Genomic DNA, 14208 nt, shown 5'->3' on the forward strand with positions numbered 1-14208 from the left:
TAATGGTTTGGTTGAATTAATTGAATTAAAAGGGAGGAAAAGTTAGAAGAGGATGTATGTGAGAAAAGGGAAACGTCGGTGGGTTTGAATTTCATGGGATAGAAAGAGGTTGGTGGGTGACGTAGCAGCACAATTGGTAAGGAAGGTGGTGGTTAGCTATAAGATGGCTTGGAGTAACATTCATGTATGGATGGATGAATACAACTTTAACCATATTCTGACTCTACTTTTCCCCAGATTTAGAAAGGACATAAATTTTCCTTTGGTAAAGCAGGAGAGTTGTGATATATTCACACCTCTCTTTCTCTTACATATCATTTTCACTATATATGTTTTCTTCCTTTCTCTCTCTGCATTTTCTGTCACATCACCTATCATATCACTTATTTACCTATCTTTTCTTCATAATTTGATGAGGTGGAGGTGGAATTGGTTTGTGAAAATATTATTATTCCTTTTAGCACTATCCCTTATCCACGAATCAGTGTCAAATAAAATCATTTGTAGACGTACGTAGACATCCAACTGAACACATGGAATTAAAAAGAAGAAGAGAAAAAATATAAATAATTGATATGATATGAAATCCCAGTTCCACATATCAGGTCCCATCCTGATGCTTTACGTTGGAGCCATGACCTAGAAGGACGTTATACGCCAAGCTCAGCATATCACAACTTGTACAGCTAGGCGGATGATGGTTTCGCTAATTGAAGGAAAGTGTGGAAAGCTAAAGTGTTAGAAAGAGTTCGCTTCTTCCTCTGGCTTGTGTCCCACGAGGCTCTTCCCACAAACTCAAGAAGATTTCAATCCCATCTTGCGGTTTCTGCCGGCTGTTCTCAATGTGATGTAGACAAGGAGGACGTTGATCATCTCTTTCGGGGATGTCCTGATTCGAGGAGTCTTCTACTTCAGATCAGTCCTGCCTCCTCTCGCGTTGCAGGTAAATTTTTCCCAGTGGCTTGGTGACCTTCTTTCTCACATGAATTGTACTCTTGGAATCTCAGTCATATGGTGGTCCTGGAAGTGGCGGTGCCAGCGTATCTTTGAGGATCAGGCTGCTACCATCAACCAAGTCCTTCCTTGTGTGTTGCCTGATGAAGCTCTCTGGCGCTCAACTCTATTCCAAAAGCAGGGACAACAACATATAGCAGCTGGACCTGCTCTTGATTTTACTGCAACACCGATCGTTCGCCTGACTGTGGATGGGAGTTGGAATCCTCATGTTCGTCGGATGGGTTGTGCGGTGGTGTTAAGGGACTGCTCAAGCAATTGGAAGTCTGCAACCTCCGTGAGCTTCGACCATGGCATGGCTTTTCTGGCGGAAATCAAAGTTGTTGAACTTGGTATACTGCACTCGCTTGACCTTGGCTTTACGAACATTGTTTGTGCCTCTGATTGAGATAGGTTGGTCACGGTTTTGAACACTGGTAGTTATATTAGCACATTTTGGGACTGAGATAGCATACGGAGGGTACTGAACTTAATGTCTCAATTTCAGAGCTGCTCAGTGATTCACATCGCGCGAGAGAGGAACAATACGACGGATACCCTTGCACGGGAAGCAGCTCGAAATGGTTCACCAGCTCAGACATGGAGCAGGCCACCATCCTTTGTTGTTGCTGCTCCTATGTTTTTAGATGCTTCTAGTTAGTTCTATTTTACTGTTACTCTTCCTCCTGTAACCAAAAAAATAAGTGAGAGATAAAGAAAAAAATGCGATGTACGTTGGTTATTTGTAATATTTGGTTTATAATTATTTTTCCAATCATTATGCATTAATTCAATATATATATATATATATATTGTTGGAAGTATAAACTTTTTCCGTTCCTTATTAACTTTCCATATTGAAAAAAAAATGGTGCTTGCTGTGGTACCTTACTTCAGGTCAAGGTATGATACCCTAAATGAGTTAGCACAGTAATAAAGACTTATGTATCACATGAGTTAGCAATTGTATTTTTTTAATAATGTACCTTAAGATTAATGACGTCGATTAGATGGGTGTTAAGCCTCTCACTTGATCAAAATCATGTCGCTCAGACTCAATGTTAAGGTCGAGATTCACTGCAACCTCTGCAAGGTCGTGGTGGACATCAACAAAGGTCGTCGGGGGACAGTTGAGTTGCCCAATGAATTAGAGTACTATTGGGACTAGAATTATAACATTGAGAATTATAAATTCAATTACAACATATCATTAGTCTACTGAATCACCTAATGTCGGTATCACACCCAAAAAAAATTGTAGGTACCACAGAATTCACCAAAAAAAATTCTTTAATGTAAATGTTCGCATTAATTAGCAATAAGCGACTGAATATAATATACACTTCATTTCTATGTGTGGAGGTAGAACTAACTATTACGTCACAACTTAACAATATATAAGCCAATAATAAAATTAATTAAGACGTGAATAGTCTGGTTTTTATTTTTAAACACAATCTGCATTAGTAATAACAAAGGCATTATTTGTAAGATGTCTTGTTAATGTGATATCGATACTTGACTTTCCTTACGTGATATAAATGTTTCCAAATTAAATTATAAGATGTCTTGTACGGGAAACTTAAGTTGTTAATTTTGAGAAAAATAGTAGCAAATTTCATTGTCAACATGCATATCCCATTGCCACACAACAATACATTGTCTATATATTTTAATGTTTTGTATCAAAAACCTGATTTAATTTCAATAAAGATTTCTATTCAATAATCATGTCATATACTTACACCAATAGAAGAGCGAGCTTGCCATTTCGATCATCTTCTATAAAGAAAGTATGATCACTTTGACTTTATTTAGATCCAGGCCAGTGTGAACCTTCTGAACTACTCAAGGGAGATTGTTTGAGACTATATTGACCTTCTTTAACCTGCAAACATTATTCATTCATGTAGTAAGGGGTCTCAAAGGGTTAGTTTAAGCGATAAGAGTTATGAGACATAAGAGTTTGAATTATGGGGAGAGATTAATTTACTAATATTACTAACTGATATAATAGAATATTCGTTGTAATAATTTCTGATTATTCTCCTGTAATTACGTTGTGTCATAATTAGTTAGTTGACCATACGTTATAACTCATGTATATATATTATTCACAAATCAATGAGAAAGGTACCTAATCAATTTCTCACATGGTATCAGCAGTTCAATTTTGATCCAAAATTAACCTAATTTTTTTTTCTCTCTCCTGCGCCTGTTCTTCTCTGGTTTGACTGGTCTCCCTCTGTTTTGACCAGCCGCCAGACACACCTTCTTCCTGCGCCGCCGCGCCAGCAGCCCTCTCGCCGCGCCCAAGCGCCGCGCCGCGCTATGCGTCCCTCTACCTCACACAGGTCTCTCTGCCTCACGCGACCCAGAAACCCGCGACCCAAACCCGTGCTCCTCTGACCCGCGCGACCCATACTCGTGCTCCGGTTTCTCTCCCTCGCGCGCCTCCAGCAACGCCGTCGTGCTCCTCTGACCCGCGCGACCCGTGCCCCTGCACCGTGCGCCCTTCTTTCTTCCAATCGCGTAGTGTAACGCCCCGATTTTCGGGTGTCACTTTAGTAACCTATTAAATTAAATATGCAATATTTTCCAAATGATTTATAAACACGAGTATATTTTTTTTTTCTTTTCAAATGTATTTCCAAAACATGTCATGCATACTCCCAACTACAAAGGGATTTACATCAAGCCTTGAACAAGGCGAGTACCCGAAACCCCAAATATAAATTTCTAAAATCGTTATGCAAGCTTAAACCAATAATGGTTAGCTCTCTAACTCAAGGCTCTAACTCTACACCCAACTATATTCTTCAAGTCTTCCACAGTTCTTCAAGTTCTCCTCTCCGACTTGTACGAAGGTCAAGCTCCATCGAAGATTCTTCATCGCCTAATAGCGTTAAGCGCCCAAACAACAAGTAGCAAATAGAAAGGGTTAACTCCATGCCATTACCACGTGTGAAAGAGAAAAACATGCTATTCAGATATAAGTGCATAACATGGCACATACGCTAGCAACCTAATTCAAGATAGATGACGACATATATTCAACAATATAGATTTAAATCAACTATCAACAACCTCAACAATATTTCAACTCAGATATCAGCAACTTAACAACCTATATATTAACTCAGATAATCAACAACTTAAGAACATGTAACATTTATTCAGACATCAACTTAACAGCATATAACAACTCAGATATCCACAACCTCCACAGTATAGAATCAAATCATATGACAATAATCTCAACAATATAACATCAAATCAAATAACAGCAACCTCAATCTATAACATCTAATCAGATGTCAACAACCTTGACAATATAACGTCAAATCAGATATCAATAATCCTCAACAATATAACAACAAATCAGATGTCAATAATCCTAAAAAATATAACAACAATTCAGATATCAATAATCCTCAACCATATAACATCAAATCAGATATCAATAATCCTCAACAATATAACATCAAATCAGATATCAATAATCCTCAACAATATAACATCAAATCAGGTATCGACAATACTCAACAATATCAATCAAACAATAACGTCTCGCAAGACGGGACAGTACTGTGAAAATATCCACTCCACTGTCACTAAGTAACGCCTCGAAGGACGAGATAGTCATGTGAAAATATCCACTCCACTACCACTTGATAACGCCTCGAAGGACGGGACAGTCATGTGAAAACATCCACTCCACTGCCACTTGATAACGTCTCGCAAAACGGGACAGTGCTGTGAAAATATTCACTCCACTGTCACTAAGTAACGCATCGAAGGACGGGATAGTCATGTGAAAATATCCACTCCACTACCACTTGATAACTGTAACGCCCCAATTTCTCAACTGAGGAGTCACATTAGTAACCTAACAAAGTCTAAGGACTAATCTGCAATCCCTAAAATCCAAGGGAATTTTTTTTTCTGAAAAACAACTAAACACTTCGGCTAAAAGGTTGGAAACATATCATAACTTTATTTAAATAACCTGTTTCCCGATATACTCTAATAATAGTTTACAACACCATAAGTAAGGGTCAGAATAAGTATGCGCACTTTAATAGTGGCGGAATCAAGGCTTTAATAACAGAGTTCTCATATATGAAAGGAGACTCAAACATAATCCATAAAGGAGAAGTAAAGCTGCTTCTCACACCTCTACTCGACCGCCACGGTCACGATCTCCAACTCGAACAGCTAAGCTTCAGCGGAAGGCTCTCCATCGCCTAATAGCGTTAAGCGCCCAAACAACAAATAACAAACAGAAAGGGTTAACTCCATGCAATTACCATGTATAAAAGAGAAAATCATGCTATTCAAATTTAATTACCTAGCATGGTAAATGAACTGGCAACATCACTAAACTCATATATCAACAACTTAACATAGATTAACTCAGATAATAATAATCTCAACAATGTAACATCAAATCAGATATCAATAAACCAATAACTAAAATCCAACAACATAGGGTCAGGTGTTAGTTCCCTATAATGCAACTATATGCTGCTACCAAAATGGATCGATCAGCAACGTCTCTCAAGACGGGACGATCACGTGGGACAATCACCACCACACCGCCACTTAACGCCACTACGGACGGGACAATCACATGGGACAATCACCACCACACTGCCACTTTAGGACATCTCGAAAGATGGGACGATCACGTGGGACAATCACCACCACACCGCCACTTTATAACGCCTTAAAAGACGGGACAATCACGTGGGACAATCACCACCACATTGCCACTTCAAGTTCAAGCCCTAAATGTCGAGTTAGTCAACAACAATCCTCAACCTCAGTAATCACTCGAACAACAGTCTCAAATCCAACAATCAAATCAAGGTAACCACATGTTATTCATAACCTCAACGAACATAAATCAATTCAATGCATACCAACTCAGTTCAATTACAGAAACCAGTAAACGACCGAAGCCTCTCAGAAAACGGAGACACACGTCTCAATAGGTTTACTCGGCCGAAGCCTTCAGAAAACATTTGGCACAAGCCTCAGAAACAGTCAATATAAGCAAGCATACAACATTGCAAGCATAATAATCATAATCCAATGCCAATCAATATAAACATCTTCATCTCAAACGCATGCAGTGCAATAAAAGCAGGCAAGACTCAAAGACACTCTAAAACTGAGTTACCCTTACCTTCGTGAGTAGAAATTGTGCATGGAAGTTGTGAACCTAGAACAAGGAAACACAATCATCAATACAGCCTCACTAGAAACAACACTATCTAATAACACTAATCGAAATCGTAAAGAAAGCTTTTAAAGCTTCAGAGTTCCTATTTAAGCACAAATTGACAACGGAGACTTCGTTCGCTAAAACGAGCATAACTCGAGCTACAGAACTCGGAATGACACGAAACCGGAGCCAAAATTTCGACAATCGAAAGAGCTACGTAATGGCTCAGGTCATAGAGACCCAAAAATTATTTTTGGACACGGTACCCTAACAAATAGGTTTCGGCCACTCTCAAAAATAGGGTTTCCGAACTTTTTCTTCGATCTAAATCAATTCCTAGGTATTCTTAGGCGATATCTAGGCCAGGGAAACTCTCAGAAAAATTATCGGGTCGAAAACTGTCGCAGGGGTATTTTGGTCAATATTTTTAGCTCGGAAACTAAAAATCAGAATTTCGAAAAACAAATTAGATGGGGTCGACACCAACGACGATTATGACGACTAATCCTACTAACGCTAAGCTCAGTCGAGAGTTTTAAGCCCAACAGACGGAACTTTGGCCAAAAATGGGTATTTTGAGCAGAATTGAAGTTCGGCGGCATTTCGGCGAGATTCGGCAAAATGTAATCCGCTAAACATGCTCAGGGGCACGCAGGGAATGAGTTTAGACAGAGAAATCAAGTTATTTGGACAGTTTTACAAAAAGCTCAAAACTTTGAGCACAGAAAAACATAGAGAAAAGCGACAGAATTTACGATCAGAGGTAAGGAAAAGCATCAGTACCTTGAGGCCTACGCGTAGCAACGAACTGTGGGACGATCAGGCAAGAATCGGCGAAAAACTCTTGTTCCTGCTCCTCCTATGGTGCTCGCGGGTCTGGGTTTAAAATGGGGAAGGTTTTGTGAAAAATTTTCATTTTCTTGCTATTTATAGGTTTTGGAAAATGCGGAAAAATGAAAATTTCGCGATTCCGATTTTTCCTGCGCATTCCTCCGTGAATTCTAAGATAGGTTCTGGCGACAGAATTCCAGAACTCAAAACAGGTTTCTTGGAATTAAGGCAAACGATCCAAATTCGGTGTAAATCGATTTTACCCGAAAAACTACTTTTTGCAGTTGATGTCGGATGAGAAAACTTCGTTCTGAAGAAAGATTGGAAATATCAAGAGAATTAGGCGTACACGTGTGGAATCTTCGTTTGAAGCTCCGAATAGAAAAATTCTTCATCGTCCGTTGATTTTAGGTTTCTTGAACTATCAGTGATTTAGTTTCGGCAAACTTCAGAGTATTGGAATTTGACCTTCGTACATTCCAGGGTTTCGTATCGAAACGCTTGTTATGGAAAGGAATAAGAGAAATTCTTATATTCCTCTTGAAGATTTTTGGAATTTATTCCTATAGTGTTCCAAGGGTTAAATTAATCTTTTTCTAAGGTTTTTGTCCTAGGCGTAAACGAATAATACTTGCGTCATAAGTTCCGTCGATTCGAATCTTGTCCTTAACCTTCTCGTGAAATATCTTCTCCATACATTTATTTCATTTAATAAACGTTTATCTAGTTACCTTACTTCAAGTTACATCGAAATTATTCGTGAATAAGAAATTTCACTAATTTATTCTAAGCTAAAAACTTGGGTCTCACAATAACGCCCTGAAAGACGGGACAGTCATGTGAAAATATCCACTCCACTGCCACTTCAAGCAAATCAAAACATCTCATCCAACTCAGTAGTCACTCAAACAACAATCTCAAATTCAATAATCAAATCAGGATAACCACATGTTATTCATATTATCAACCAACATAAATCAATTCAATCACATACCAACTCAGTTCAATGACAGAAACCAGTAAACGACCGAAGCCTCTCAGAAAACGGAGACACACGTCTCAATAAGTTCACTCGGTCGAAGCCTTCAGAAAACATTTGACACAAGTCTCAGAAACAGTCAATATAAGCAAGCATACAACATTGCAAGCATAATAATCATAATCCAATGCCAATCAATATAAACATCTTCATCTCAAACGCAGGCAGTGCGATAAAAGCAGGCAAGACTCAAAGACACGCTAAAACTGAGTTACCCTTACCTTAGTCGATTTCTCCATCCAAGCTCAACATCCCAGTCCAATCCAAAATAAAGTTCCCGAACTCATCAAGTTCCCCGGGCGTCCTTCTCAGTTGTGAAACCTCGCCAATTGCTCCAAAGTCTCTTTCCTCAGCTCAACTCGTTCCAAACCTTAAGCAAAGTATCATTGCTTAGTCGCTAAGAAACAAAACAACTAATAACACTATCAAAACCCGAAAAGAAGCTTTCGAAGCTCTAGAGTTCGACATTTAGGCACGAATGGACAATAAGACATGTTTTCGCTAAAATGCGCATAACTCGAGCTGCAGAACTCGGAATGACACGAAACCAACGCCAAAATTTCGACAATTGAAAGAGCTACGCAATGGCTTAGGTCATACAGACCCAAAAATTATTTTTGGACACGGTACCCTAACAAACAGGTTTCGGCCACTTTAGAAAATAGGGTTTCCGAACTTTTTCTTCGATCTAAATCAATTCCTAGGTATTCTTAGGCGATATCTAGGCCAGGAAAACTCTCAGAAAAATTATCGGATCGAAAACTAGAACAGGGGTATTTTGGTCAAGATTTTTAGCTCGGAAACTCAAAATCGGAATTTCGAAAAATAAATTGGATGAGGTCGATACCCACGACGTTTATGACAACTAATCCTACTGACACTAAGCTCAGTCGAGAGTTTTTGATTCAAAAAGCGGAACCTCAACATAAAATGGGTATTTTGAGCAGAATTGAAGTTCTGCGGCGATTCGACGAGAATCGGCGAAATGTAATCCGCTAAACATGCTCTTGGGCATGCAGGGAATAAGTTTAGACAGAGAAATCAAGTTATTTGGACAGTTTTACAAAAAACTCAAAACTTTGAGCATAGAAAGACATAGAGAAAAGCGACAGAATTTACGATCAGAGGTAAGGAAAAGCATCAGTACTTCGAGGTCTACGCGTAGTGACGTAGAGAACGACGATCAGGCAAGAATCGGCAAAAATCTCTCCTCCTCCTTCTCCTCTCCAAGCCGCAGCCTCCATGGGTGAAAATGGTGAGGATTTTTTGTTTTTCAAGCTATTTATAGGAGATGGAAAACGCGGGAAAATGAACATTTCGCGATTCCGATTTTTCCTGTGCATTCCTCGGTGAATTATAAGATAGAATTCGGCGACAGAATTCCAGAACTAGAAATAGGTTTCCTGGAATTTAAGCAAATGACTCGCTAACGGTGTTAATCGATTTAACCCGAAAAGTTACTTTTTGCAGTCGATGTCGGAAGAGAAAACTTCCTTCTGAAGAAAGACCGGAAACATCGAAAGAAATGGGTGTAAGCGTATGGAATCTTCGTTTGAAGCTCCGAATAGAAAAAGTCTTCATCAACAGTTTACTTTAAGGTTCTTGAGCTATCAGGGATTCAGTTTCGGCAAACTTCCGAGAAACGAAATCGATCATTCGTACATTCCAGGGTTTCGTGTTGAAACACTCGTCAGGGAAAGGAATAAGAGAAATTCTTATAATCCTCTGAATATTTTTGAATTCCGCTTCTACAGTGCTTTAAGAGCGGATTAGTCTTTTACTAACGCTTTCGCCCTAAGGCGGAAGTGAATAAAGCTCGTGCTATAACCTATAGCGACTATAGAACTATTCTTAACCATTTCCTGAACTTTCTTCTTCATAACGCTAATCCAAACATTAAACACAAGTCAAGTTCCCCTCGCGCTTACACAAAATCCTATGCGTGAGTTGGAAATTAATTATTTATTTAATTCTAAAATCCTGGGTCTTACGGTCCAGTGCAGGTAGTTCCAAAGAAAGGAGGCATGACTGTGATCACTAATGACAAGAATGAGCTGATTCCGACAAGAACAGTCACAGGTTGGAGAATGTGTATAGATTACAGGAAGCTGAACAAGGCCACCAGAAAGGACCATTTCCCATTACCATTCATGGATCAGATGTTGGAGAGATTATCTGGGCAGGCATTCTATTGTTTTCTTGATGGATACTCACGCTACAATCAAATTACAGTCAATCCAGAAGACCAGGAGAAAACAGCTTTCACATGTCCCTTTGGTGTTTTTGCTTATAGGAAAATGCCATTTGGATTGTGTAATGCTCCAGCAACCTTTCAGAGATGCATGCTTGCAATATTTTCAGATTTGGTGGAGAAGATCATTGAGGTTTTCATGGATGATTTCTCAGTATTTGGTGCTTCCTTTGATTTATGCTTGGAAAACTTGGACACCGTACTGAAGCGGTGTGTGGAAACAAATCTAGTTCTAAACTGGGAAAAGTGTCACTTCATGGTGACGGAAGGAATTGTTCTTGGGCACAAAATCTCATCAAGAGGAATTGAAGTGGACAAAGCAAAAGTGGAAGTTATTGAAAAGCTACCAGCACCAACAAATGTCAAAGCCATTAGGAGCTTTCTTGGACATGCTGGATTTTACAGACGCTTCATCAAAGACTTCTCCAAGATTGCCAAGCCATTGAGCAATCTCTTGAATAAGGATTCTTCTTTTCTCTTTGATAGTGCATGTTTAGCAGCTTTTGAACAATTAAAACAAAGTTTGATTTCTGCTCCTGTTATTATTGCTCCGGATTGGAAACTTAACTTTGAACTTATGTGTGATGCCAGTGATTATGCAGTCGGAGCAGTTTTAGGACAAAGAAAAGAGAAAATCTTCCATGCAATTCACTATGCTAGAAAAGTTTTAAATGAAGTTGAAATAAATTATGCCACAACTGAAAAAGAATTGTTGGCAATAGTATTTGCATTGGAAAACTTTAGAAGTTACTTGATAGGCTCAAAAGTTGTCATATATACTGATCATGCAGCTATCAGGTATCTTCTAACCAAACCGGATTCTAAACCAAGACTGATAAGATGGATTTTGTTGTTGCAGGAATTTGATTTAGAAATCAAAGACAAAAGCGGAAAGGAAAATCCGGTAGCTGACCATTTATCAAGGCTGGTGAATGATGAGGTGACCACAAAAGAAAATGATATAGCAGATGCATTTCCTGATGAAAAGCTCTTTCTAGTTCAGGAAAGACCATGGTTTGCTGATATGGCCAACTTCAAAGCTGGAGGCAATATCCCTGATGAATATAACTATCATCAGAAAAAGAAGTTTCTCAAGGATGCTACTCAATTCGTGTGGGATGACCCTTATCTATTCAAAGCAGGAGCTGATGGGATACTCAGAAGGTGTGTGGCCTCAAATGAGGCTAAGGAAATTCTATGGCATTGCCACAATTCTGCTTATGGAGGGCACTACAATGGGCAGAGGACAGCTGTGAAAGTCCTCCAATTTGGTTTCTATTGACCTACACTCTTCAAAGATGCTCATTTTCATGTACAAAGGTGTGACGAATGTCAGAGAGCAGGTTCCATTACCAAAGCCAATGAAATGCCCTTGCAAAGTATCCTAGAAGTTGAGGTTTTCGATTGTTGGGGTATGGATTTCATGGGACCATTCCCGTCCTCATTTCCTAATGAGTATATCTTGGTAGCTGTTTAATATGTTTCTAGATGGGTGGAAGCAATGGCAACACCAAAAGCTGATGGCAAAACTGTAATTAAATTCCTAACGAAGAACATTTTCAACCGTTTCGGAGCACCAAGAGTGATTATTAGTGATGGAGGTTCTCATTTTGTCAATTCTCAATTGGCCAAGGCATTGGAGCATTATGGAGTCAAGCACAATGTAGCATCACCTTACCATCCACAAACCAATGGACAAGCGGAGGTATCTAACAGAGAAATTAAGAAGATCTTGGAGAAAACAGTGTCAAGTTCCAGGAAGGATTGGTCTCAAAAGCTTGATGATGCTCTATTGGCATATAGGACTGCATACAAATCCCCGATAGGCTTAACCCCTTTTCAATTGGTCTATGGCAAAGCTTGTCATTTACCAGTTGAATTGGAGCACAAAGCCTATTGGGCTCTTAAATTTCTAAACTTTGATTTGAATCTTGCAGCTGAGCATAGGAAGAATCAATTGCATCAGTTAGAAGAAATGAGGCTTCAAGCCTATGAATCTTCCAAACTGTACAAGGAAAAGGTGAAAAAATACCATGACAACAAGATCATCAAGAAGACCTTCAGGCGAAGTCAACGTGTACTCTTATTCAATTCCAGGTTGAGGTTATTCCCTGGAAAGCTCAAAACCAAATGGTCAGGTCCGTTTGTGGTTAAAGATGTCAAGCCTTATGGTGTGGTTGAGTTAGAGGACCCATAAACTAAGAAGACTTGGGTGGTGAATGGTCAGAGATTGAAACCTTACCTAGGTGAGGATGTGCATAGGTCTACTGCAGCAGTGACCTATTTGGATGATCAGTGAAAACAATGCAGGCGTCAAGCTAGTGACGTTAAAGAAGTGCTTTCTGGGAGGCAACCCAGTGTTTGGTTAGATTTTACAGTTTTTAACTAGTTTCAGTAAGTAGTATGGTGATTTTGTGAAGTGTTCCTTAAATCTGTGCTTTCATGTGCTTCACAGCTTTTAATTACCATATTGAGCTTGTTTGAAGACTTAGGGATCAATGATTTGATAGATTTGCAAATATAAGGCTGTGACTTGTGATTTCCTTGAGAACTGGGATGAAACATGGATTCTGTGTTGAAGCTGTGAAAAACCTGTGTTTGAATGTTGTAACAGTCCATTTTGTGTACTAATATGCATGTGAATTATTGATTTGCATGAATTGTGTGTCTAGCAAAAATTGATGCCTGAGGTTGTGAGTTCCAAGTAAATAAATCAGTCCTACCTAGCCTTTTTATGCATAAACAATGAAAAATTACGTCTAATTCTTTAAACAAGCTCAATTATGTTGTTATATATTAATATGTGTAAATTAGGATAATTCCATGTTCACTTGATGAGTTTTCAAAATGGTTTGATGCTTTAGTTCTTACTTAGTGCAATTTTGGAGCTTCAAGGGTGATTTGGAGAAGTAGTGTGTGAATGGATGCTTTGGGGCTTTCAACACGTCCTGAATAATGCTTATAATGGTTTTTGAATCCTAACTTGAGAGGAGGACCAGAATTACAAAATTTGGCATGCTAAGTTGTGATTTAGATGAAACTTGTCTTAAAGTGTGATTTGTGAATCTATAATGAATGTTGAAGTCTAAAACTTAGACATGTTTCATATGATGTTTTGAAATTAATGAATCAAATGGCTTGCCTTGGACTTGTTTGGAAGGAGAAAAACAATGCTTAAGTTAAGTTTTTCTTCAATTTTTGCATATTACAGGGCGCTCGACGCTATCAGATAGCCGCCCAGCGTCCTGTACTAAAAAATATGTACTGGGCTCACCGCCCAGCGGTATGCAAAGGCGCCCAGCGGTCTCAAGTACTGGGTTGGACACCCAGCGGTAGCCAGAGGCCGCTCAGCGGCCAAAAAAAAATCAAATTTTTAATTTAGTTTCTTTTTCTTAAAAACACACGCACACACTACACTAGCACAACACTTTTTCTTTTGTTCTTTTTCACTCCTCCTCTCTCACGCATACTTCTTCTTCTTCTCCCCTTTCCCAATTTTTTCTCCTTCTTGCGAGAATTCACCCATAATCATATCAAAATTCCATCTTGTTACGTGAATTTCGTTCTCCTTCCTCATGTAAGTTCCAATTTTTCTCTTCTTCTCTTCCATTCTCATTATGCACGAATTTTAGGTTCAAAAGAGATGGTTTTCGAAATTTCATGTTTAATGGTTGGTTAATGGACTATGAATGATTTAATTTGCATGATTAGGGATGAATTTCATGATGCCTCTTAAGTTAGGGTTCTTGATTTTAGAATTTTCTCCAATTCAATTGAACCATAGGATTAGAAATTGGGGGTTTTTGAATTTTGTGATTCCTAGATACATGAAAGCTCTTGCTTTGGGTGTCATTGTACGAGTTT

The 14208-nt window shown here is 38.9% G+C and overlaps 1 protein-coding gene across 1 annotated transcript; it reads left to right on the top strand.

The window, feature by feature from the left end:
- The first annotated feature begins 982 nt into the window (after positions 1–982).
- Positions 983–12541, top strand: LOC130719087 (uncharacterized). Its single transcript, XM_057569730.1, has 4 exons — positions 983–1384; positions 3252–3347; positions 10097–11508; positions 11833–12541. Exons 1-4 carry the CDS (start codon positions 983–985, stop codon positions 12539–12541), a joined length of 2619 nt encoding a protein of 872 aa, XP_057425713.1.
- Positions 12542–14208: the final 1667 nt, after the last annotated feature.

This window comes from Lotus japonicus, chromosome 5 (genome assembly GCF_012489685.1).
Source record: "Lotus japonicus ecotype B-129 chromosome 5, LjGifu_v1.2".
Classification (NCBI taxonomy): Eukaryota; Viridiplantae; Streptophyta; class Magnoliopsida; order Fabales; family Fabaceae; genus Lotus; species Lotus japonicus.

Coding starts and splice junctions, on each gene's coding strand:
- LOC130719087 (XM_057569730.1), top strand. CDS start 983: ATGAATTGTACTCTTGGAATCTCAGTCATATGGTGGTCCTGGAAGTGG. Junction 3,348..10,096: donor CGTCCCTCTACCTCACACAG/GTCTCTCTGCCT, acceptor GGTCCAGTGCAG/GTAGTTCCAAAGAAAGGAGG. Junction 11,509..11,832: donor GCTGATGGGATACTCAGAAG/GTGTGTGGCCTC, acceptor ATATGTTTCTAG/ATGGGTGGAAGCAATGGCAA.